Source organism: Heloderma suspectum, chromosome 2 (genome assembly GCF_057233095.1).
Source record: "Heloderma suspectum isolate Gila_16-S chromosome 2, 16-S_ref, whole genome shotgun sequence".
NCBI lineage: Eukaryota > Metazoa > Chordata > Lepidosauria > Squamata > Helodermatidae > Heloderma > Heloderma suspectum.
The window spans coordinates 372,378,703-372,404,390 of record NC_139459.1 but is presented as its reverse complement, the minus strand read 5'-3'; the positions used below and the strand labels follow the sequence as shown (position 1 = coordinate 372,404,390).

General features: G+C 47.5%; 1 protein-coding gene across 1 annotated transcript; it reads left to right on the top strand.

Moving 5' to 3' along the window:
* Positions 1 to 3,478: 3,478 nt before the first annotated feature.
* Positions 3,479 to 22,684, top strand: LOC146356118 (uncharacterized). The gene is made up of 5 exons (XM_084831197.1): positions 3,479 to 3,573; positions 6,725 to 6,887; positions 8,162 to 8,883; positions 14,239 to 14,362; positions 19,138 to 22,684. Exons 1-5 carry the CDS (start codon positions 3,490 to 3,492, stop codon positions 21,597 to 21,599), a joined length of 3,555 nt encoding a protein of 1,184 aa, XP_084687323.1. The 5' UTR covers positions 3,479 to 3,489; the 3' UTR covers positions 21,600 to 22,684.
* Positions 22,685 to 25,688: the final 3,004 nt, after the last annotated feature.

Below are 25,688 nucleotides of genomic sequence, written 5' to 3'. Positions count from 1 at the left end.
TACAAACCAAAATTAAAACACAGTTTACAATTTTGTCTTTAAAAGGCTTGCAAACCAAATGAACTGTCCCCCCTGCTTTTTTGACTTCCCCCGCCCTCCACCCCAGCCATTTAGGCTGGCTATGGGCCTGCCACCCATTGCTCTTGCCCCTCCTCCTCTTTCTCCTCATGGCTCCCGCTTGCTTGCTTGGCAGGCGGAGAGCGAGTGAGCAAGGAGGCCGTGGTGCCGTCTGCTCCTCCTCCTCGCCACCACCTTTGTCTGGGCCAGAGCGAGGGGCAAGTGAAGAAGCACGTTGCCATGGCGAAGAGGACGTGCAACTCCAGGGGGCTCATATCAGTGGGGCCCCTGCTGGATTGTGGGCCCTTGGCACATGCCCGGCCATGCCTACCCTGACGCTGGCCCCGTGCTTACTCTTGTCTCCGTTTCCCCCTTCCTCTGCTGTTTTCCATGGGTCTAGTTTAAATTGTAAGCCCATTGGGGTACAGACCTCCATAGCTGTTCTTTGTAAAGCACCATGTACGTACAGAGCAGCTATGGCCAACCTAGACAGCATAGTAAGAAGCAGAGACATCACCTTGCCGACAAAGGTCCGTCTAATCAAAGCTATGGTTTTCCCAGTAGTAATGTATGGCTGTGAGAGCTGGACTATAAGGAAGGCTGAGCGCCGAAGAATTGATGCTTTCGAACTGTGGTGCTGGAGAAGACTCTTACGAGTCCCCTGGACTGCAAGGAGGTCAAACCAGTCCATCCTAAAGGAAATCAACCCTGAGTGCTCATTGGAAGGACAGATACTGAAGCTGAAGCTCAAATATTTTGGCCACCTAATGCGAAGAGAAAACTCCCTGGAAAAGACCCTGATGCTGGGAAAGACTGAAGGCAAAAGGAGAAGGGGACGGCAGAGGATGAGATGGCTAGATAGCATCACGGATGCAATGAATATGAACTTGAGCACGCTCCGGGAGAGAGCGCAGGACAGGAAGGCCTGGCGTGCTATGGTCCATGGGGTCACGAAGAGTCGGACACGACTGAACGACTGAACAACAACAACAACAACGTACAGAGCCAATGTGGCGTTGGACTGGGACCTGGGAGACCTGGGTTCTAGTCCGCCACTCAGCCAGGAAGCTCCCTGGGTGACTTTGGGCCAGTCCTGGACTCTCAGCCTATCCTGGACTCTCAGCCTATCCTACCTCACAAGGTTGTTGTGAGGATAAAATGGAGAGGAGGATCTTGTACCTCACCTTGGGCTTCTTGGAGGAAAGGCGCCATAAAAACATTTCATCATCATCAGTTGTAAAGCACGGAGGGAGCCCCACATTAGACAACAATGTTTGTTGATGTAATACACGTTGTTGTCTAATAAGGGACCTCACTGTACCACCACCGCCATGGTGTGTCTTTTTCAGAGCAGTGTGTTTCTCCTCTCCTGCCCTTGGCTGAGCACACATAGGATTTGGCAGACAATGCGCCAGTGAAATCTCTCTCCCACAGGTCTCTTTGGTGTGTAGGATTGCTTGGTTACCCCGTGATAAGACTGCATTCCCAAGTGGGGGAAAGAAAGGTGGCATTTCAGAAGCCTCTCTTAAAGCAGTCTTTTCTCTCCCACGGGGGATATGCCATCTGTTCTCCTTTCCAAGCCAAAATCAGAATTATACTTTTAATGGCCAGGATCTAAATTCTACTAAAACTTCCACAGGTAAGTGTTGGCAGGTTTCTATTGGCTTAGGCTGCAACCATATAACTTTACCTGGGAGTAAGCCTTAATGAAGATAATGGGACTTCCTTCTGCGTAGACATGAGTAGCATTGCACTGTCAGTCTCACTGGTTTCTGCACCTCCAAACTGTAGCAGAGTTTTACCTTATCAGTCCTGGCAGAAAGAAAGCAAATCACTCCTGCATGCTAAACTGCAGTTTTTCTCCCCACAGTTCCTTCTCTTTGTGCCCTCTGTTTCCATGCCAAAGGGCCAGGGGTGTTGCTAGGCACTGAAAAGATTCGGGCTCAGGCTCACAGGACACAAACTCTGCATATGTTCACGTATACTGTGGGATTCAGATTCAACGGCTGGTCTGGTTGGATTCTGTATGTGGAATTGGGGTGGGGGGCTTGCGGGGGAGATGCCATTTTGTCCTTGGCCTCAGGCAGCAAAATGTCTTGGCACGGCCCTGCCGGGCAAGTTAGTGGCAAGGGTGAGATTCAAACCGGAGACAACATAGCTTGTGCTGTAAGCCTCTTGGCTTCAGCAGCTCAAGGATGTGGGTGTCATGCTGAATCGTTCGCCACAAAGCCCTCAACTCCATGAGCAGCAGGGGTGAAAAAAGTACATTCGGTGGCAGAATGTATTCAATTATTTACGTATTTGTGACACTTTCTAGCCCACCTTTTCTCCAACGCACTCAAGCCAGAATACATGGTGTATGTGTGTCCCCCCCAATTTGCTCTTAACAACAACCCTGCAGGGTTGGTTAGGCTGGGAGATGGTGACTGATCGAAGGTCACCCAATGATCCCTATGGCTGAAGGGCGATTCAAAGCCAGCTCTCCCCACCCTTTTTTAATTTTTTAAAAAGGAAATTTTAATGTTTTTTTTTAATTTAAATGTCTTAAAAAACACACACATCCATTTCCCACTCTGTGCTTTTTTACTTTTTTACACACCAAACGTGTGTGTTTTTTTAATCCCCCTTCTGTTGCTGAAGGAGGTTTTAATTGGTTGCTGCTGTTTATTTCTTTGTCATCTTTTTATTTTATTTTTTTAATTTATCTGTTTGAATTAAGGTTTTTTTCTTAATTTGGATTTTATTCTTCACCACACCGAGCACCATTTTGGGGTGGAAAGGCTAGAAATAAAATAAATAAATGGAGAAACCTAACCCACGTTAAAAATTAATAAATTAACATGTTAAAAAAACAAAAACAAAAAGAACCACCACAGCTTTCACCTAATTAAAAAAGAAGAAGAAAATAAATAGCACAAACAGACAGGACAAGATCTCAGGGAAGAACAGAGAAACAGGGAAAGCTGGCCCCCGTAAATTAAATTCATAAAAATCTCATATTTATTTGTTACACTGCTATCCCGCCTTTCCTTCAAGGAGCCCAAGGGGGCGAATGTGGTCTCCTCCTCCTCTCCATTTTATCCTCACAACAACCTTGTGAGGTAGGTTAGGCCAAGAGTCAGCGACTGGCGGCCCCAAGGCACTCAGTGAGCTTTCTGCTGACCTTTTAAACCGCTTGTGGCCCTCCAGCTGTTCTGGCTTGCAACTCCCACCATCCCCCACCATTGGCTATGCTGGCTGGTGGATGATGGGAGTTGTAGTCCACCCCATCTGGAGGGCGCCAGGTTGGGGAAAGCTGTTTAGAAAGGTCAAGGGGACCAAGCGATGAGTCCTAGAAAGGATACATGCAAAACAAAAAAGTCATAGAGATGGACAGTGAAGAGTGGGCAGCGAAGGAATAGCTCTCTTCCCATTCGTGCTTCCCACCTGGAAATGAGATACATATATATAGATGGCGCGGAGCTCTTTCCTGGGCTCCGCAAATTCCAAGGAAGGGAAGCAGCAATGCAAGAACTGGTGAGTTGCAGAGAGGATGACTATACCACAATAATTAATAACGAGTTTCTTGGAGAGAAAAGGGGGGGGGAAAGGTGCAGGCATAGATCTTTGTGACAGAGCAATCCCATTTATAGTTTAAAAGCCCCACTAAATTCAGCGGGGCTTACTCCCCGAGGAGGGGTGTTTGGGGTTGCAGCCATGCGATGATGATTATTATTAATATTGTTAATTTATTACATTTCTATACCGCCTCAGAGCTGAAGTTCTCTGGGCGGTTTAGAAAGATTAAAAACCATTAAAAAAAATAACAGTATCCTCTGCAGGCCTATCCAGAATTGAACCTCCATTCAGGCTGCGATCCGACACGCACTTACCTGGGAGTGAGTCCCATTGAACTCTATGGAGCTTACCTTTGGGTAGACCTGAGTAGAATTGTCGGGCAAATCTCTCGTCGGAAACAATGATGTGGGCTTTCGGAAGGGGGAGGTATCGATTCCCTAAATCGGTTGGGACCTGATTTAGCATGATTGCTTTATATTTAGAAAACAAACCTAAAAAAGGGGGAAGCACGAGGTATTAATTTTATGCCCTGTAAATCTCTCTAAAAGAACAAAAATCCCGTTTCTCCTGCGTCTTTACAGTGCAGTGTTTACTCAGAAGTAAACCCCATTGGCGCATATTCTCTAGCAAGCGTTTTCCTGGGAGCAAGTCCCATTGAATTCTATGGAGCTTACTTCTGAGTAGACATGCGTAGGATTGTGTTGCAGACCTCTCCTCTGAAACAATGGTGTGTGTTTTCTGGGCGGGAATTTCGATTCCCTAAATCGACTGGGACCTGATTTATTTTATTTTATATTTAGTAAACCTAAAGGGGAGGACAGGACATGAGATGTTAATTTTACGCCCCATAAAAATCTCTAAAACAGCAAGATTCCGCACTTTCCTACCAGTCTCCTGAGTCTTTACAGTGCAGTATTTACTCAGCAGTAGATCCCATTGAGTTCAATGGTGCTTACTCTCCAGTAAGTCGGTTTACAGCTGCCCACAAACGCCAAAATTGTTTCTGTTTAGGAAGGATGGGACAGGGCTCTTTCCACCTGGGACTGTGGAGCAGATCACTGGGAAACACCCTGGTGCCCTCCAGATTTTTTGGACTACAACTCATAGAATCATAGAATAGTAGGGTTGGAAGGGGCCTACAAGGCCATCAAGTCCAGCCCCCTGCTCAATGCAGGAATCCAAGTCAGAGCATCCCTGACAGATGGCTGTCCGGCCTCGTCTTGTACGGCCTCCTTGAACGCCTCCAGTGTGGGAGAGCCCACCACCTTCTTAGGTCATTGGTTCCATTGTCGTATTGCTCTAACAGTCAGGACATTTTTCCTGATATTCAGCCAGAATCTGGCTTCCTGTAACTTGAGCCCATTATTCTGTGTCCTGCACTCTGGGATGATCGAGAAGAGATCCTGGTCTTCCTCTCTGGGACAACCTTTCAAGTACTTGAAGAGCGCTATCCTATCTCCCCTCAGTCTTCTCTTCTCAAGGCTAAACATGCCCAGTTCTTTCAGTCTCTCCTGGAAGGGCTTTGTTTCTTGTCCCCTGATCATCTTTGTTGCCCTCCTCTGAACCCTCTCCAGTTTGTCTGCATCCTTCTTAAAGTGCGGTGCCCAGAACTGGACACAGTACTCCAGATGAGGCCTAACCAGTGCTGAGTAGAGGGGAACTAGTACTTCCTGGGAGTTGGAAGCTATGTGCTTCTATGAATGCAGCCCAAAATAGCATTGGCCTTTTTTGCAGCCACATCACATTGTTGGCTCATATTCAGCTTGTGATCTACAACAATTCCAAGATCCTTCTCGCTTGTAGTGTTGTTGAGCCACATATCCCCCATCTTGTAACTGTGCATTTGGTTTATTTTTCTTAGGTGCAGAACTTGGCATTTATCCCTATTAAATGTCATTCTGTTGTTTTCTGCCCAGCGCTCCAGTCTATCCAGATCACTTTGAATTTTGTTTCTGTCTTCCAAAGTATTAGCTATCCCGCCCAATTTTGTGTCATCTGCAAATCTGATCAGCATTCCCTGCACCACCTCCTCCAAGTCATTAATAAAAATGTTGAAGAGCACTGGCCCAGGACTGAGCCCTGCGGTACCCCACTCGTTACCTCTCCCCAGCTTGAGAAGGCCCCATTGAGAAGCACTCTTTGAGTCCGATTCTGTAGCCAACTGTGGATCCACATGATCGTTGTTTCATCTAGCCCACTTTGAGCTAGTTTGCTCATCAGGATATCATGGGGCACTTTGTCGAAAGCTTTGCTGAAGTTGAGGTATATGATGTCTACAGCATTCCCATGGTCCACAAGGAAGATTTTGTTGTTGTTCAGTCGTGTCCGACCCTTCGTGACCCCATGGACCATAGCACGCCAGGCCTTCCTGTCCTGCGCTCTCTCCCGGAGTGTGCTCAAGTTCATATTCATTGCATTGGTGATGCTATCTAGCCATCTCATCCTCTGCCGTCCCCTTCTCCTTTTGCCTTCAGTCTTTCCCAGCATCAGGGTCTTTTCCAGAGAGTTTTCTCTTCGCATTAGGTGGCCAAAATATTTGAGCTTCAGCTTCAGTATCTGTCCTTCCAATGAGCAGTCAGGGTTGATTTCCTTTAGGATGGACCGATTTGACCTCCTTGCAGTCCAGGGGACTCCTAAGAGTCTTCTCCAGCACCACAGTTCGAAAGCATCAATTCTTCGGCGCTCAGCCTTCCTTATAGTCCAGCTCTCACAGCCATACATTACTACTGGGAAAACCATAGCTTTGATTAGACGGACCTTTGTCGGCAAGGTGATGTCTCTGCTTCTTACTATGCTGTCTAGGTTTGCCATAGCTTTCCTCCCCAGGAGCAAGTGTCTTTTAATTTCATGGCTACTTGATCAAAAAATGAGATCAGATTTGTTTGGCAGGACTTGTTTTTGCCATCGAGTAATCGCTGCATAACTCCCATCAGCCCTAGCCAGCATGGACAATGGTCAGGGATTATGGGAGTTGTTGTCCAAAATACCTGGAGGGCACCAGGTTACCCACCCCTTGCAGTAGACATTATACTGATCTAAATGGACAAAACATTTTTCAGGTGAATGATTGAATTGTTTTGTTTATTATATTTTCACTCTCTCTCCCCAGGAAAGAAAAAGCACGAAAGAGAGTGTTTCTGTCCATGCAGTCATAGCTTTGCTGACTGAAAAAGGCGGAGTCTCTGCACCCCTTACTAGAGTAAACTGTGCCTCTTCGCCTTGCGGGGGTCCTCGTGCTATGACCAGCTGTATGGCAGGCAGAAACCCACCAGGTGATGTTTTCTTCCAGGGATGGAAATTTGGTGATGGGGGAAAGCTTTGCCAGTTGAAGTTAGGGAACATAAGAAGCTGCCTTATGCCATGTCTGTCCATCTGGCCTGGTACTGTTACGCTGATTGGCAGGGTCTCTCCAGTGTCTCAGGCAAAGAGGGGTCCCCATTCCCATCTCCTGCTATCTGATTCATTTAACTAAGGGTTGAACCTGGAACCTTCTGCATGTAAAGCCAAAATTCTGCATCTCCCACCCCCAGCCGTCTGCCTGTAGTGAGCCAGCAGTGTGGTGCAGGTGCCAAAGAGGCGAATGTGATACAAGGCTGCATTAATAGAACCATAGTTTCCAAGTCATGGGATGTGCAGGGGAAAATTTTCAAGGGGGATTGCAGCTGGGGAGGGAAGGGTTAGCTTTCCTCTTCCCACATGCTGTAACCCCTTCCCCCCAAGGCCCCAGGTTGTGTGCCCCTACTGGAGAGGTTAAGCCATTATCATTGGTTTTCAAATCCCTGAAGGGCTGTAGCCCAGAAGAGGGAAAATACTTGTTCTCCGCTGCCCCAGAGAGTAGGACTAGATCTAATGACCTTATGTTATAGGAAGAGTTTTTTTGGATGAATAGGAAAAACTCGATGGTAACAGCACCTGGACAATAGAATCTGTTGCCTAGAGGGGTGGTTGGGCTCTCTCTTGCTGGAGGTCTTCAGGTACAGGCTGAACAGCCCCCTTCTGTTGGGGAGGTTTGAGCTCCTGATTACCTGTATCCTCCAGATCTGCTTCTATGAAATATGTAAAAGCAGAAGGACTCGCTAGAGGTAGGGATGTTGGAGGAATCTGTTCGTGGGTGAAGCTCCCACGAGCTTTCCTGGGTTCGGCCCCCAGGCGTCGGTCTGTTTTCTGCTGCAGAGCCTGACTAAGTCTGCAGCGAGCTGGGCCAGTTCGTAGATTTTCTGTGGTTTTCAATTACAGCTGAATTGTGTGCACATTTCAGCTGCAAACCATGCACATTTCGGCCACAATTTGCTCAAATCTCCGTTTGTGCGAGTTACGGCTCGACACAAAGAACATACACGAAAAGTTCCCGGAGTTCAGGAAAAACCTGCAGCTTGGCCCACAAATGCAAACTCAGTCCCAGAACTCCACTGAGCCAAAAAAGAAACAGATTTCCCAACGATGGACATCCCCAGCTAGAGGTGAGAAAGAGGCAAATTACTGCTGGAAGCAAGGTGTTGGACTCTCTGGGTGAGCCTAATTGGTATGGCTGTGTTTATGTTCTTAGGTGTGCTGATGGACCAACAACAGGACACAGGAGGAGGAAGTCCACACCCTGGAGCAGTGCGTTCTGGGGGTGCTGGTGGATCCCTCCGAAGCTCAGGAAGTGTAAATTATGTCAAGGAGGAAGCTCAAGAGGATTTGGCCCAACGCTGGGAAACTCAATGGCAGGAGTTCCTAAGTACGGTAGAGAGATGTTCTTCGGGGCTGGGAGCCCCACGACTTCCACAGGAGCCCACACCTTGGGAAGATGCTCAGGCCTTCCTGGCCTCTTTCGAGCAAGTAGCCGAAGCCTGCCAGTGGCCCAAGATGGAGTGGGTGGCCCGACTCCTGCCATCCCTCAGAGGAGAAGCCAAGCAGGCCTTTAGCAGGCTGGAGGTTGGAGACAGAGAGGATTATGGGAAGGTGAAGGCAGCCATCTTGAGGGGGGATGCCATGAGCAGGGAGAAGCTGCGTCAACACTTCCGGTGTTTCTGCTACCAGGAGGCCGAGGGGCCGAGAGGGGCTTATAACCAACTCCAGGAACTTTGCCATCGGTGGCTGAAAGTTGAGAGACACTCCAAGGACCAGATCCTGGAGCTGCTGATCCTGGAGCAGTTCCTGGCCATCCTCCCTCCGGAGATGGAGAGCTGGGTCAGAGGGCATAACCTCGAGAGTGGTGCCCAAGCGGTGTCCCTGGCCGAGGACTTTTTGCTCAGGCAGGCAGTGCCTGAGATAAGACAGCAGCAGGTATGAGAGGATGTCCTCCTTCTTAGCTGCAGCCCATAACCAAACACAAAACATAGTATAAAATAAGAATAACCAAATCCATACCCTACAAATGTTATACTATAGAAGGCCCCAGAGCCACACTCCCAGGTGGATGACTGGAGAGAAGCCCTTCTCAGTGGTGGCTCCTGCCTTAGGAACACTCTGCCCTGGGAATGTCACCTGGTGCAGCTTCAGCAGCTTGAAAAAGTTTAGACAGCCTGTGTGGCACAGTGGTTCGAGTAGGACCGGGGAGATGCAAGTTCAAATTCCCATGCATCAAGCTTTCACTCTCTCTCTCGGACTACCATGCTTCACAGGACTGTTGTGGGGATCACATGGGCAGATGCGGGGAGAACCATGTATATCCCACCTTTCCTCAGAGGAAAGGTCGGATATAAATTTGAGAAAGAAAATAAAAATTAATAAAATCCATATACCTTGGGCTCCTCAGAGGAAAGGTGGGATATAAATATGAGAAAGAAAATAAAAATTAATAAAATCCATGTACCTTGGGCTCCTCGGAGGGAAGGTGGGATATAAATATGAGAAAAAAATCAAAATACATAAAATCGATTTGTACTTTCTAGCAAATGTTCCCATGCCCTAAATTGATTGGGATGTGATTAAGCATGTTTATTTCATATGTTACGTGGTGTGCTCTACTTAGACCCATGTACAAACTCTCACACGTTCTAACGAGACCCACACACGTGCTTATAAGGACTCTTTGTTGTTGTTCAGTCATTAAGTCATGTCCGACTCTTCATGACCCCATGGACAATAGCACGCCAGGCCTTCCTGTCCTCCGCTCTCTCCCGGAGTGTGCTCAAGTTCATATTCATCGCATCAGTGATGCTATCTAGCCATCTCATTCTCTGCCGTCCCCTTCTGCTGTTGCCTTCAATCTTTCCCAGCATCAGGGTCTTTTCCAGGGAGTTTTCTCTTCGCATTAGGTGGCCAAAATATTTGAGCTTCAGCTTCAGTATCTGTCCTTCCAATGAGCACTCAGGGTTGATTTCCTTTAGCATGGACTGGTTTGACCTCCTTGCAGTCCAGGGGACTCGTAAGAGTCTTCTCCAGCACCACAGTTCGAAAGCATCGATTCTTCGGCACTCAGCCTTCCTTATAGTCCAGCTCTCCCAGCCATACGTTGCTACTGGGAAAACCATAGCTTTGATTATACGGACCTTTGTCAGCAAGGTGATGTCTCCGCTTCTTACTATGCTGTCTAGGTTGGCCATAGCTTTCCTCCCAAGGAGCAAGCGTCTTTTAATTTCATGGCTACAGTCACCATCTGTGGTGATCTTGGAGCCCAAGAAAGTAAAATCTGTCACTGCTTCCATTTCTTCCCCTTCTATATGCCAGGAAGTGATGGGGCCGGATGCCATGATCTTAGTTTTGTTAATGTTGAGTTTCAAACCAGCTTTTGCACTCTTCACTTTCACCCTCAAGAGGAGGCTCTTTAGATCCTCTTCGCTTTCTGCCATTAGGGTGGTATCATCTGTGTATCTGAGGTTGTTGATAATTCTCCCGGCAATCTTAGTTCCGACCTGTGATTCATCCAACCCGGCGTTTCTCATGATGTACTCTGCATATAAATTAAATAAGCAGAGCGACAATATACAGCTTGTCGTACTCCTTTCCCAATTTTGAACCAATCGGTTGTTCCATGTCCGGTTCTTACTCTTGCTTCTTGACCCTAGTACAGGTTTCTCAGGAGACAGGTAAGGTGGTCTGCTACTCCCATCTCTTTAAGAATTTGCCACAGTTTGTTGTGATCCACACAATCAAAGGCTTTAGTGTAGTCAATGAAGCAGAAATAGACGTTTTTCTGGAATTATCTTGCTTTCTCCATGATCCAGCGAATGTTGGCGATTTGATCTCTAGTTCCTTTTGATCTCTTCAAAACCCAGCTTGTACTTCCTGTAGTTCTCAGTTCACATACTGCTGAAGCCTAGCTTGTAGGATTTTGAGTATCACGTTGCTGGCATGTGAAATGAGCGCAATTGTACGGTAGTTTGAACACTCTTTGGCATTGCCCTTCTTTGGAATTGGAATGTAAACTGACCTTTTCCAATCTTGTGGCCAGTGTTGAGTGTTCCAAATTTGTTGGCATATTGAGTGCAGCACTTTAACAGCATCATCTTTTAGGATTTTCAATAGCTCAGCTGGAATACTGTCATCTCCGCTAGCTTTGTTAGTAATGCTTGCTAAGGCCCACTTGACTTCACTCTCTAGGATGTCCGGCTCAAGTTCAGTGACCGAACTATCATGGCTATCGGGGACATTCAGATCTTTCCTGTATAGTTCTTCTGTGTATTCTTTCCACCTCTTCTTAATCTCATCTGCTTCTGTGAGGTTCCTGCCTTCTTTGTCCTTTATCATGCCCGTCTTTGCACAGAACATTCCCTTGAGATCTCCGATTTTCTTGAAAAGATCTCTAGTCTTTCCCATTCTATTGTTTTTCTCAATTTCTTTGCATTGTTCATTTAAGAAGGCCTTCTTGTCTCTCCTTGCTATTCTCTGGAACTCTGCATTCGGTTGGGTATATCTTCCCCTTTCTCCCTTGCTTTTCGCTTCCCTTCTTTCCTCAGCTATTTGTAAAGCCTCATCAGACAGCCACTTTGCTTTCTTGCATTTCTTTTTCTTTGGGATGGATTGAGTTGCTGCCTCCTGAACAATTTTACGGACCTCTGTCCATAGTTCCTCAGGCACTCTGTCTATCAGGTCTAATCCCTTTATATCTATTCATCACCTCCACTGTATATTCATAAGGGATATGATTTAGGTCATACCTGAATGGTTTGGTGCTTTTCTCTACGTTCTTCAATTTAAGCCAAAATTTTGCAATAAGCAGCTCATGATCTGAGCCACAGTCAGCTCCAGGGCTTGTTTTTACTGACTGTATAGAGTTTCTCCATCTTTGGCTGCAAAGGACATAATCAATCTGATTTCGATATTGACCACCTGGTGATGTCCATATGTAGAGTCGCCTCTTGTGCTGTTGGAAAAGAGTGTTTGCTATGATCAGCGTGTTCTCTTGGCAAAACTCTATTAGCCTTTGTCCTGCTTCATTTTGTACACCAAGGCCATGCTTGCCTGTTACCCCAGTGATTTCTTGACTTCCTACTTTAGCATTCCAATCCCCTATGAAGAAGAGGACATCTTTTTTTGGTGTTAGTTCTAGAAGGTGTTGTAGGTCTTCATAGAACCGATCAACCTCAGCTTCTTTGGCCTCAGTGGTTGGGGCATAGACTTGAATTACTGTGATGTTGAATGGTTTGCCTTGGATTCGTACTGAGATCATTCTCTCGTTTTTGAGATTGTACCCCAGTACTGCTTTTCCCACCCTTTTGTTGACTATGAGTGCTACTGCATTTCTTCTAAGGGATTCTTGCCCACAGTAGTAGATATAATGGTCACCTGAATTAAATTCACCCATGCCTGTCCATTTTAGTTCGCTGATTCCCAAGATGTCGATGTTCAATCTTGCCATCTCAGGTTTGACCACCTCCAGCTTACCTTGATTCATTGATCTGACATTCCAGATTCCTAAACAATATTGTTCTTTACAGCATCGGACTTTCTTTTTACCACCAGACACATCCACAGCTGAGTGTCCTTTCGGCTTTGGCCCAGCCGCTTCACTCTTTCTGGCGCTACTTGGAAATTCCCTCTGCTCTTCCCCAGTAGTATATTGGACACCTTCCGACCTGAGGGGCTCATCTTCCGGTGTCATATCTTTTAGCCTTGTGATACGTTCCATGGGGTTTTCTTGGCAAGAATCCTGGAGTGGGTTGCCATTTCCTTCTCCAGTGGACCACATTTTGTCAGAACTTTCCACCATGACCTGTCCGTCTTGGATGGCCCTGCACGGCATAGCTTATGGCTTCACTGAGTTATGCAAGCCCCTTCGCCACAACAAGGCAGTGATCCATGAAGGGGAAGGACTCTTTAGACTTGGGCAAATATAGCGTCTGCCACTAAGAAGGCAAATCCCACCCGAAGAGATCCACGCTCAGACACAGTTGGAGAGGATAATGCCACCATGGCCCATTTGTTGAGGTTTACAAAGATTCAGATGCACAAACTGGTTTGGTGGGAATTAGCTGAGTGAATGGATTTGACCAACGGGGATGCTCCAGCCTTCACCAAGTTATGCTTTGGTGGGGAAATTACCTGCATTCTTGGTGATGTTGAGCTCCAGGCCTAAAAGTAGTTTCCAAGACTGGGAAGGAGTCTTCCCGAGGTTTGAAGCATGTACCCACACAGAGATGAAGAGGGAGGTGGAGGCTACAATTTGTATTGAGAACCTCCAAGAACAATGTACCTTTCCCTGGGGCTGAAGCCCTTTCCTGCAGACAGGAACTAGCGAGCTTTGCAACTCCTGGCCTCAGGTGAAGAGGAAGGAAAGCAGGAACCCTGGACTATGAGGAGCAAGGCACCAAAGATGGCACCTTGCCCTGGCAAGCCAGGAGCCCTGCGACTTGGCGGGGAGGAAGCCAGTCCTTCAGGGATTGCGGCCTGCAGCCTTTCCTCTGGGAGGGGAGACTCTGAGGGATTTCAGCAGCATAGAGCCAGGCCTCAGGGGAAGAGGGAGACAGGGGCCTCTTGGCCGCCCAAATGGCGGGGGGGGGGGGTGTCTTATACACTTCAGGGAAAAGCTGGGACAAACCAGACACAGCTCACAGGCCCTGGAAATGGTGCTACTTCCTATGGGAGAAAGACTGCTGGCCTTTCATCCTGCATAACAAAAGAGGGTGCTTAGGGGACAATGGCTGTACTTGCCTGAGACAAAAGTCCTCCTTGCTATCCACCACTCTTAACAAAAGATGACCTGGCATGCTAATGACTTGTCTTAACCACAGGTGTCAAGGCTGGAGTTTCAGCAACAGGAGCAAATTGCAGGGGGTTGACCACGTAACTTGCCAGATACCACTCTTGCTATCCAGCACATTCATGTTTTGCTCACTTATTACCCCTTTGGGGAATGCATCTTAGGAAGTCCATTAGAAACGGAATTGCTTGATCTCCTCTTATGTGATTGCTCTCCACCCCATTCCTGTGCTTTGCTGAAGCTGGGGATGAAGACGCCTGGCTTTTTGGCTGGGTCTCAAAACGGAGTCACTTCTGTTCACTCAAAAGAGAGCTACTGCGTAACACATAGAACCATAGAATTAGATTTGGAATGGACCAAGAACATCCAGAGGACATCTGGACCAACTCTCAGCCAATGCAGGAGATCTGCAACTACAGCCTGATTGACTTTTTTTTTTAGTTTGCTTTACTAAACATGCACTTTGTTAATTTTATCGGCTTTTGTTGTTCTTCTAGATGTCCGAGCTGGACAGGGAGGGATCCATGACCTTGCCGAAAGTGGAGAAAGCTCCATCAGATGATGGGCAGAGGCTGCAACCAGGCAGGGAATCCCAGCTGGAGGAAGATGCTGACTTGCTGGGTAACGATTCCTTGGAGCAGGGAGATTTGATAGCACTGAAAGATGCAAGGCTCAGAAAACGTGGGGACTGCAACAAAACATTGCAGTGTGGAGTGCTTCTGAAGAAGTTTTGCACTTCTGCAAACCTCGGAGTTCCCCTGCTGATACTCCACTTTTGTGTATGGGCAAAGCCACTTTGCCTACATAAGCAACAGCACTCACAACCTAAACATCAGAAAAAGAGGGAAATGGAACCAAAGGGAAATGGGGGGAAATGGAACTCCCATTAATATAGGGGTAAGCAACACAGCCCATGACTTGCATGCTGCCCCAGGCATGGCCCCCACGGAATTCACAAGGCACCCTGAAAGAAAATTGACACTTTTGGGGGTGAGTGGAGGGGAAGGCACCTGTAGCACTATAGAGTGTCAAAAGGGCCACACTTAGCTTGTTTGCAGGCCAAATCTGACCCTTTTGCTACTCCGTAGTGGTACGGATGCCATTTTTTCCCAGGGCATCCCATGGACTGAGAGGAAGGTGCCCAGGGGGCAAAAATGGCCCCCAGGCCTCTCAAAGTTGCCCGCCCCTGGATTAATACAGATGCTACATTGCTGGCTCGGACTGGCCCAAAGGGGTACGTGTAACTGGTTCTTAAACGAGTACGCTGCCTGCTGCTGTGTTTCTGAACCCAGTTCAACATGCTGGTGCATCCCTTTTAGAGCCCTACATGGCTTGGACCCTTGACCATCACTGATAGACCCCCATAAACAGGAAGGGAAAGAATGGGTCAGGTGTGCAAAGAAAAAGCTTCCCCGATTCCTCCAACCAAATGGCTCATGCAAGGAAACTAAGCTGCTTCCCAATTATTTTTTGACCTCCATCTTCCAAGTGTGCTATGATTAAAATAGAAACTTCGTCATCCTCTGTCACATTGCTTCCTAGGAGAAGGGTTGAGCAATGGAAGGTTTTGTCCATCTTATACTGGATTCTTCGGTGCCAAATCAACCTGAAGGACCTCTCCACTGCCCATCCTTGCAACACCCCAGGACAAATCATAGTTTTGCCACCGTCTTCCCCTGTACATTTTCTCCACATATTTGAATATCTCTGATACATCTTTAAACAGAGTGTATTCAGTGATCTAATTGCACAGTTGGAGAAACTGGCATTGGCCTAGAATTCAGGCTCCTGATTAATTCTCTTTTTTAAAAAAAATCAAAGTTTCTAGGCCTTAAGATTACAAAGATAGGCATTTTATAATAAACTAGAGAACAGCCCTGGTTTCACACAGGCAGGAATAGCCCTTAGTTTGATACAGCAAAGCCCTCAAGCAAACATCCACAGCGGTCATAGAATCATAGAATAGTAGGGTTGGAAGGGGCCTACAAGGCCATCAAACCCCCCCTGGCACCCCTAGACATGGCCCCTGCCATGGTGCACCTCAGCCTACTATAAATCTGCCCCTCTGCCTACTAATCTCCCCAGCTTCAAACAGTTTTGAATTACAAAAATGAATTACAAAAGCTGGTGGAAAGTCTGTCCCTAGTGGCTGAAGATGTGACTGCAAGCTTCAACCACATGGACACATTAAAATTAATTAATGTGTTTTTAAAACAAAATAACCTCAAGGTGGACACCTGTAAGTTTCTCCTAGTATGCATGCCAAGTTTCAGGTGTCTATGGGGGTGTTTCCACCAGCAAATTGCTCCAACAGGGCTGCATGTTGAGGTTGTTACGGACAGATGCAGCGAACCTGGAGCTTATCAGGGAAAAAACAGATTTCCTGAGACTGCTTAAAGTTCGATTCTTTTCCTTAAGTCATGTTCTCCCAGTATAGTTGGTGTATGCCCCAACCCCCGTATTTTTATTTATTTTATTTTATTTATTATTTATTAATCGCCCATCCACTCTGGGCGATGTACAACATACAATAAAACAATAAAATTCTACAATAAAAACATTTTCTAAAATACCCTAACCCACCCCAAATGCTTGCCTGAACAGCCACGTTTTTAATGCACGACGGAAGCTCATTAAAGAGGGGGCATGACGGAGTTCCCTAGGGAGGCAGTTCCACAGAGTGGGGGCCACCACAGAAAAGGCCCTCTCCCTCATCCCCACCAGTCTAGCTGTCCTGGCTGATGGGACAGAGAGAAGGCCATCCGAGGCTGATCTTGTTAAGCGGCCTGTCTGGTGCTGCTGGAGGCGCTCCTTAAGATAGGCTGGGCCGGAACCATATAGGGTTTTAAAGGTCAAAACCAACACCTTGAATTTGGCCCGGAAAACAACTGCTAACCAGTGCAACTCCTTCAGCACTGGAGTGATGTGATCTCGCCGGCAGCTGCCTTTAATCAGGCGAGCCGCCGTGTTCTGTACCAGCTGCAGCTTCCGAACCATCTTCAAGGGTAACCCCACGTAGAGCGCATTACAGTAGTCTAAACGAGAGGAGACCAGGGCATGTACTACCGATGGGAGCAGATGGTCAGGAAGGAAGGGGCACAGCCACCGTATCAGATGGAGTTGATACAGCGCTGTCCGGCTCACAGGTGACACCTGAGCCTCCATGGACAGCTGGGAGTCGAAAATGACCCCCAGGCTGCGGACCTGGTCCTTCAAGGGTAGCTGTACCCCATTCAACACCAGGTCAACATCCCCTAGCCTCCTCTTGTCTCCCACCAAAATTACCTCAGTCTCGTCAGGGTTCAGCTTTAGCCTATTCCTCCCCATCCAGCCACTCACCGTCTCCAGACATTTGGACAGGGATTCTACGGCCAATCTTGGTGAAGATTTGAATGAGAGGTAGAGCTGTGTGTCATCCGCATATTGATGACACTGCACCCCAAACCTCCTGATGATAGCCCCCAGCGGCTTCACATAGATGTTAAATAGCATCGGGGAGAGGATGGAACCCTGTGGCACCCCACAAGTGAGCGGCCACGGGTCTGAAACCTCCTCTCCCAGTGCTACCCTCTGGTACCTGCCGGAGAGGAAGGACCGGAACCACCGCAATACGATGTCTCCAGTGCCCAACCCCTCCAGGTGGTCCAGGAGGATACCGTGGTCAACGGTATCAAAAGCCGCTGAGAGGTCGAGGAGAACAAGGAAGGAGCATTCACCCCTATCCAGAGCCCCCCTCATATCATCTACCAAGGCGACCAAGGCCGTTTCTGTCCCATGCCCAAGCCTGAAGCCTGACTGAAATGGGTGTAGATAATCAGTTTCTTCCAAGTGTGCCTTCAACTGCACCGCCACCGCCCGCTCAATCACCTTGCCCAAAAATGGCAGATTTGAGACTGGGCGAAAGTTGTTCAGAACTTGAGGATCCAAGGAGGGCTTCTTTAAAAGCGGTCTTATCACTGCCTCCTTGAGGGCTGATGGCATCACTCCCTCCTCAAGGGAGGCGTTCACCACCGCCCTGATCCCCTCACCCAGTCTCTCTCTGCAGCCCATAATGAGCCACAATGGGCAAGGATCAAGTAAGCAGGTGGTCGGCCTTACAGATGAAAGCACCTTGTCCACTTCATCAGGAGGAAGAAGCTGGAACCGATCCCACAAAACCGGTTTGCCACAGGCCGCCTCTTGCTCAGGTATTTAGCTCAGGTATGCTAGCCCTGCCCAGGGGTGTGCCTTTCATCATGACCCCAGTCAAGCGGTGTTTCCTCCCATTGTGCTGAATGAGGCTTGCCCTCTCAGTGACCACAGAAACAACAGAGAAGCCCCTCAATTGCGATCTCGAGGAACCAATTCTTTGTTTGGTTTATTGCCTTAGAAAGAAACTACTTTCTCCTTTTGTTATAGAGATCCTGCTGGTTGCAATGGGGGCTGGTTTCCATCTTTGTGTTTACTGCTCTCTTTTCCACAACAAACCCATTAGTGTCTCCTCAGAAGTAACTCCCATTGTGGTCAATGATATCCTGTGGGTTAAAATGGGGGCTGGTTTCCATCTTGTGTTCTCCCCCCGCCTCTTTCCCAGCACAAGCATATGTGTGTCTACTCAGAAGTAACTCCCATTGTGCTCAGTGAGGCTTGCTCCTGAAATGCAGGTGCATCTGGACTTTCAGGGGAAAGGAGAAAGGTGGGGGGGGGAGGTGGGGAAGCCTCTCTTATTGGTTGAGCAGCCCCTGCCAGTCAGATGATGTTCACTCCAACCCCACCCCCACCAGGAAGCATGTTCTGTGAAGCCATTTTTACTGGTCCAGAGAACCTGCTCGTGGAGCCCTGCTCACAGCAAAGCTGATTCCTTTTTAAAAATACGGTACTCCTCCATTAGCTTCTCCTTCCATTGTCATGGAAACATGGCCCAGGTTTTATGTTATGACAATGATGGATGGACAGACAGACACACATCCTCTTTTATTATTATAAGTGAATGCATGGTGAAATCTCACAGGCCTTTGTGTACATGGCAGGAAGTGGCAGCACTGCATTTCTTTAAAAAAAAGGTTGATTCTTCAATGAAAAATGCTAAAAGAGAGGCAAACTGATGTTTAGAAGCAGAATTTATTTACGATATTTCATGAACACTGAAAGCAAACAAATGTATGCAATGGTGTGCGATTAACAACATGGTGTATGATCTACATCGTACATCGTGTATGTATGATGTAGAAATCTGCTTTTATTGATACAGAACGATGAAGGCTTTGTTTTTCTTGGTGATCAAAATCCAGTAGTAACTTACTTCCACTTAAGTTGCTGGTTGGTATGTGTAGGCCAAAACCGTGCCCCTTGCAGTTAATTAAACTTCTTCCATTGGCCCATGCAAACGCTAATTGGAAAACTGCTTGTCATTTCAGCAGATTGTGGGAAGGTCCGTAAGAACAAGGAGAGTCAGTCACAAGAAAGTTCTGAGGAAATGGAACTGCGAGGGATGTCTCTGGAAAGAGCCAATGGCAACCGTCCTCAGTATTGTAATCAGGGAGAAACCTCTGAGAATTGGCAGAGAGACCAAAGGCAGCAAGAAGCACCCACTGGACAGCACCCAGTGGACGGTGGGCATAAATCCATTCCTTGTGAGGCAGTCAGCATAAAATCCAGCATAACTGTTCCCCATCAGGAAATCCACAACAGCAAGAGAAGAAATTGTTGTTCTGTGTGTGGGAAGACATTCACTCGTAACTCCACGCTTATCCAGCATAAAAGAACGCACACAGGGGAAAAACCATACCGATGCTCCCAGTGTGGAAAAGACTTTATTTGCTCAGCATACCTTAAAAAACACCAGGTATCTCACATAGCTGAGAAGTCCCACAAATGTTTGGTATGTGGGAAGGGTTATCATCACAAGATGAACCTTAAAAGTCATCAGGGAATCCACGCTGGAGAGAAACCAAATAAATGCCCTGATTGTGGAGAAAGTTTCGTGCGGAGAATGTTGTTGGAGGCACATAGAAGGGTCCATGTAGAAGAGAAATCAGCTTCTCCACCTCCTGAAGTGACCGTGTATATATGCTGTGGGTGTGGGGAAAGCTTCAACAGATCATCAGACCTTGCTGCACATCAGAGTATCCACACAGCACAGAAATCCTATGCATGCACAAAGTATGGGAAACAATTCTGTTGTAAGTTGGACCTGAAAAAACATCAGAGAACCCACACCGAAGAGAACCCCTATCAATGTTCTGACTGTGGGGAAAGTTTCATGTGGTTTTCAACTTATAAAAGGCATAGAAAGATGCATATTGGAAATGAGCCAGCCCTGCTTTTGAGTAAAAGAGCCCAAGCACGAATGAAAAAATGTGCTTGCTCAGTATGTGGAAAAATCTTTGCTGACTCATGGAATGTTAGAAGACATCAACGCATCCACACTGAAGAGAAACCTTATCAGTGCACTGACTGTGGGGACAGTTTCATGTGGAAACCGTCTCTTGACAGGCATAGAAAAAAAATCCATAAGGGAAAGCAGTTGGTCCCTCTTCTGCAAAAAATATCTCTTGAAGGACACAAAAGGGACCTTGAGAGAGAAAAACCAGAGCCCCTTATGCAAAAAGGATCTGGTGTGCAGGAGAAAGCCCTCATGTCTTCCGAGCATGAGAAAAGGTTCGACAGGACATCACACCCAACAAGACATCAGCACATCCACACTGGAGAGAGACCCTATCAATGCACTGAATGTGAGCAGAGTTTCATGAGGTATTCGTCACTTGACAGGCATAGAAATATGATCCATAAGGCAAAGAAATTGGTTCCTTCTCTGCAAAAAATATCTGGTACCCAACGGAAATCCTCCATATGTTCTGAGTGTGGGAAAAGCTTCACCTCTGCCTCACACCTAAGAAGACATCAGCGCATCCACACCGGAGAGAGACCCTATCAGTGCACTGAATGTGGGCAGAGATTCATGTGGCATTCATCACTTGACAGGCATAGAAAGGCAATCCATAAGGTAAAGAAATCGGTCGCTTCTCTGCAAAAAGTATCTGGTACCCAAGGGAAATCCTCCGCATGTTCTGACTGTGGGAAAATCTTCACCTGCACCTCAAACCTAACAAGACATCAGCGCATCCACACTGGAGAGAGACCCTATCAGTGCACTGAATGTGGTCAGAGTTTCACGAGGTATTCATCTCTTGACAGGCATAGAAAGACGATCCATAAGGCAAATAAATTGATCTCTCCTCTGCAAAAAGTATCTGGTACCCAGGGGAAATCCTCCACATGTTCCGACTGTGGGAAAAGCTTCACCCGTGCCTCACACCTGACAAGACACCAGCGCATGCACACTGGAGAGAGACCGTATCAGTGCACCAAATGTGGGGAGAGTTTCATGTGGGGATCATCTCTCGACAAACATAGAAAGAAGATCCATGCAGGAACTCAGTTGGTCCCTCTTCTGCAAAAAGTTTCTGGTATGCAGAGGAAAGCCTTCACGTGTTCTGAGTGTGGGAAAAGGTTTGACAGGACATCACACTTAATAAGACATCAGCACCTCCACACTGGGGAGAAACCCTATAAATGCACTGACTGTGGGCAGAGTTTCATGTGGAGTTCATCTCTTCAAAGACACAGAAGGAACCATAGAGAGAGAGCAGAGACCCTCCTGCAAAAAGTATCTGGTATGCAGGGGAAATTCCCTACATGTTCCAAGTGTGGGAAAAGGTTCAGCAGGACATTGGACTTAGTAAGACATCAACGTGTCCACACTGGAGAGAGGCCCTATAAATGCACTAACTGTGGGGAGAGTTTCATGTGGGGTTCGTCTCTCAACATGCATAGAAAGAAGATCCATAAGGCAAGGAAATTGGTCCCTCTCCCTTAACAAGGATCTGGTACTCCAGGGAAACCCCACAAGTGTTCCAAGTGTGGGAAAATCTTCGATAGGCCATCGCACCTCCTAAGACATCAGCACAGCCACACCAAGGAGAGATGCTACACTTGCTCCAAGTGTGGAAAAAGCTTCAGTCAAGGGTCAAACCTTATAAGACACCAGAGAATCCACGCAGGGGAGAAGCCGTACCAATTCTCAGACAGACAGAATAGTTTATTTCATGAGGCCAGCCCTACGGGTCACAAGCAGTCTCAAGTTGGGTTGCAGCACTTCTGTGCGCAGGAATTCCAGAGCAGGCCTTTGCAACTTATCAGCCACCAGGACGAGCCCAGCCTAACCGAATCATGCATGGTGCACTGCTAGAAGTTTGCTAAACCTCGTAACTGTCTAATTGGGTGCGGGGGAGGTACGTTGGGGCATGCAGGAAAAGCCATCTCAGTGTTATTCTATGGAAAAAGTCTTGCTATGCTTTGAAAGGTCCCATACAGCAATGCAGTTATATGGATGCTGGTACCTTGGGGGAAGAAACATTAATTTAACTTCTGTTTTAAGTTAGATGTATAGATTGGCCTTTTCCCAACCTGGTGCCCTCCAGATGTGTTGGACTGCAACTCCCATCATTCCCAGCCAGCATGGTGGGGGTTGCAATCCAACACATCTGGAAAGTAGCAGGTTTGGTAAAGCTGTAGCACATTGGCAGATGCATATACATGGATCAGGCGGGAGGAAATATATATATATGGATCAGGTGGGATGGGTGCAGGGAAGGGAGAAGAGTGAACATGTTGGGGTGGGAGGAGTTACAGAGAAGAGAATATGTTTTTTACATAGTTGGGCCAAAAAGCTGAGAAAATGCCAGAGAAAACAGACATGGACCAATGCTGTGCAGAGTAGCCACGGATTCATGTAACTTAATATAAAATTCGACAGTGAAGGCTGTTGACATGAAATCACTCTGTGGTGAGAGAAGTGTAATGGATGGGATCATTTGCCTGTTTTTGCGTTTCTTTTACAGTTCTGTGCTGTTGCTGTTTTACTTTTATAGGGAGGGGAAATAATCCCCCAATAAAAATATATGTATCAAAAATATTTGTTCTATTCCTCCTTAGCAGCGAAAGAAGAACCCATGGGCAAGCCTTGTAAATAAGCCCAGAGAAGTTTGTCCCAGCATTTTTTATACAGAGATATATGGTTTCTTTGAACAAGAAAGCGCCATTGAAGGATCATGGTTAATGAGCAATGCTAGATCCCTGAATTTGTCTAACCCCCTTTTAAAGTAATCTTAGTCAGGGTCCATCACTACATCTTGTAGCAGAGAGTTCCATTTGTGGCAGAGAGTTCCATAAGGGAGGGAGCAATCCTGTGGTCACTAGACACTGTCTAGTGTCCATATAATAGACACTGTCTATTTTCGGTTTTGGGGAACCAAGGTCAGAGCCCTGACTCTGAGCTTGGTTCCCAGAAACTGCGCTCCCTGCCCCCTCGTAACCGGTGTGGTTCTCCCTGTGCCAGCTGCTTCTCCATGCTCGCAAACGGAGCACAGAGGGCAAAAAGGGGGTGGTCTCAGGGGCAGGGAACAGAGGAGGTTGTGGAAGCTAGTTTATGAAGCTTCCTATCCATTGTGTAGCCTCCTCCCCTCCTGCTCTGTCGTCCCCGGCTAGACATGCGAACCCACACATCTAGCCAAAAATGCAGGGTGACTGAAGCACGGAAGCGAGGATCCCCTTTATACTCCAGCCGCCCTGCACTGGATAGGTGTCGGCCTCTGAAGTCTGTCTCCATAGGATTGGGCCCTAAATTACCTGCTGGGTGGAGAAATCCTTCCTTTGATCTGCTCTCAGTCTCTAGCCATTCAGCTTCCTTGGATGGCCCTGTTGCAAGGAAGCAGAACCTCTTTCAGCCTGGGGGCCAAATCCCATTTGGGAGAAGCTGAGGGTGGGATTCCATTGGTGGGTGGAGCCAAAGGCAAAAGGGGCAGTGCCAAAATAGCAGCCTGTTTTAACTTGAAGCTTTTCCTGCCAGTCACTAAGCCTTGAGAGGTGTTTCAACCTTTTAAAATGGGGGAAAGCAGTACAAAAGATGGGAAGCCACCAAACACTCAGTGGCTGGGGAAAGCGGGTGGCGCCAGGGGAAGAGACAGTGACGATTTGGGACCAGATTGGAGACCTTACTTCTCTCTTTCCTCACAGCATTCATAATTTTGGACACCTCTATCATTTCTCTCCTTACTCGCCTTTTTTCTAAGTGAAACAGTCCCAACTGTTGTCGCCTTTCCTCGTAGGGAAATTGCTGATCATTTTGCATGCCTTTTTCTGCACCTTTTCCAGCTCTACAGTAGAGAGAAGTTTGGCTGCCACAACTCCTTGAGATGTGGCAGCAAAGCTTCCCTCTGTCCCCTTGTTTCTGCCCAAACTGCCCACTCTGAAATCCTTTGATGACCAGTGGAGATGCTTTGGGAGAACACGCAGCCACCTCACCTTTACTGTATTTTTGGATTGCTACATTACCTGGATTGCTCTTCCCAGGCACTCCGGCAGAGCTCCGTCGTCATGCCTACCCGGGGAGAGAAAAAAGTCCCAGAGCTGCGCTCCTCTGCTTTCTCCCCTGTTACTGCACTGGCTTCTGGGAAGACTGCTATCTCTAGTCAGGCCGATCCTCATGTCAGACAGAGCGGGGCGGCTGCCCAAAGCAGCATATTGGGTGTCACGAAATGGCAGCAAATGGTTTTTTATTTAATTTCTTGTATTTTTTTTACTGCAAAGGAGCGGAAAGTCCCAGGTTCGATCCCTGGCATCTCCGGGTAGGGCTGGAAAAACTTCACCCTGAAACCCTGGAGAACCATTGCTGCCAGTCAGTGTCGACAATACTGGGTCTGACTCAGTAGAAGGCAGATTCCCATGTTTTGCCACAGGTCCCAAAATAACTTTGTTGCCCCACGGGTACTCCTTATTTATTTAGTTGAAGTATTTTTATGCTGTGCAGCAAACAATGGCTCCTGGACCAGCTTACATACAATCAATAAAAAAAAGACAGAAAAGGATAAATGGAAACTCAGAAACAGAACATGAGCACAATAGCACCCTCCCACCCATGTTCCTCAGCAAATGCTGCACATATGCATACTGCCTCCTGTCACCCAGTAGCTGCTGCACATATGCATACTGCCTCCTGTCACCCAGTAGCTGCTGCACATATGCATACTGCCTCCTGTCACCCAGTAGCTCTCTTTTGAGTGAACAGAAGTGACTCCATTTTGAGACACAGCCAAAAAGCCGGGCGTCTTCATCCCCAGCTTCAGCAAAGCACAGGAATGGGGTGGAGAGCAATCACATAAGAGGAGATCAAGCAATTCCGTTTCTAATGGACTTCCTAAGATGCATTCCCCAAAGGGGTAATAAGTGAGCAAAACATGAATGTGCTGGATAGCAAGAGTGGTATCTGGCAAGTTACGTGGTCAACCCCCTGCAATTTGCTCCTGTTGCTGAAACTCCAGCCTTGACACCTGTGGTTAAGACAAGTCATTAGCATGCCAGGTCATCTTTTGTTAAGAGTGGTGGATAGCAAGGAGGACTTTTGTCTCAGGCAAGTACAGCCATCGTCCCCTAAGCACCCTCTTTTGTTATGCAGGATGAAAGGCCAGCAGTCTTTCTCCCATAGGAAGTAGCACCATTTCCAGGGCCTGTGAGCTGTGTCTGGTTTGTCCCAGCTTTTCCCTGAAGTGTATAAGAACCCCCCCCCCCCCGCCATTTGGGCAGCCAAGAGGCCCCTGTCTCCCTCTTCCCCTGAGGCCTGGCTCTATGCTGCTGAAATCCCTCAGAGTCTCCCCTCCCAGAGGAAAGGCTCCAGGCCGCAATCCCTGAAGGACTGGCTTCCTCCCCGCCAAGTCCCAGGGCTCCTGGCTTGCCAGGGCAAGGTGCCATCTTTGGTGCCTTGCTCCTCATAGTCCAGGGTTCCTGCTTTCCTTCCTCTTCACCTGAGGCCAGGAGTTGCAAAGCTCGCTAGTTCCTGTCTGCAGGAAAGGGCTTCAGCCCCAGGGAAAGGTACATTGTTCTTGGAGGTTCTCAATACAAATTGTAGCCT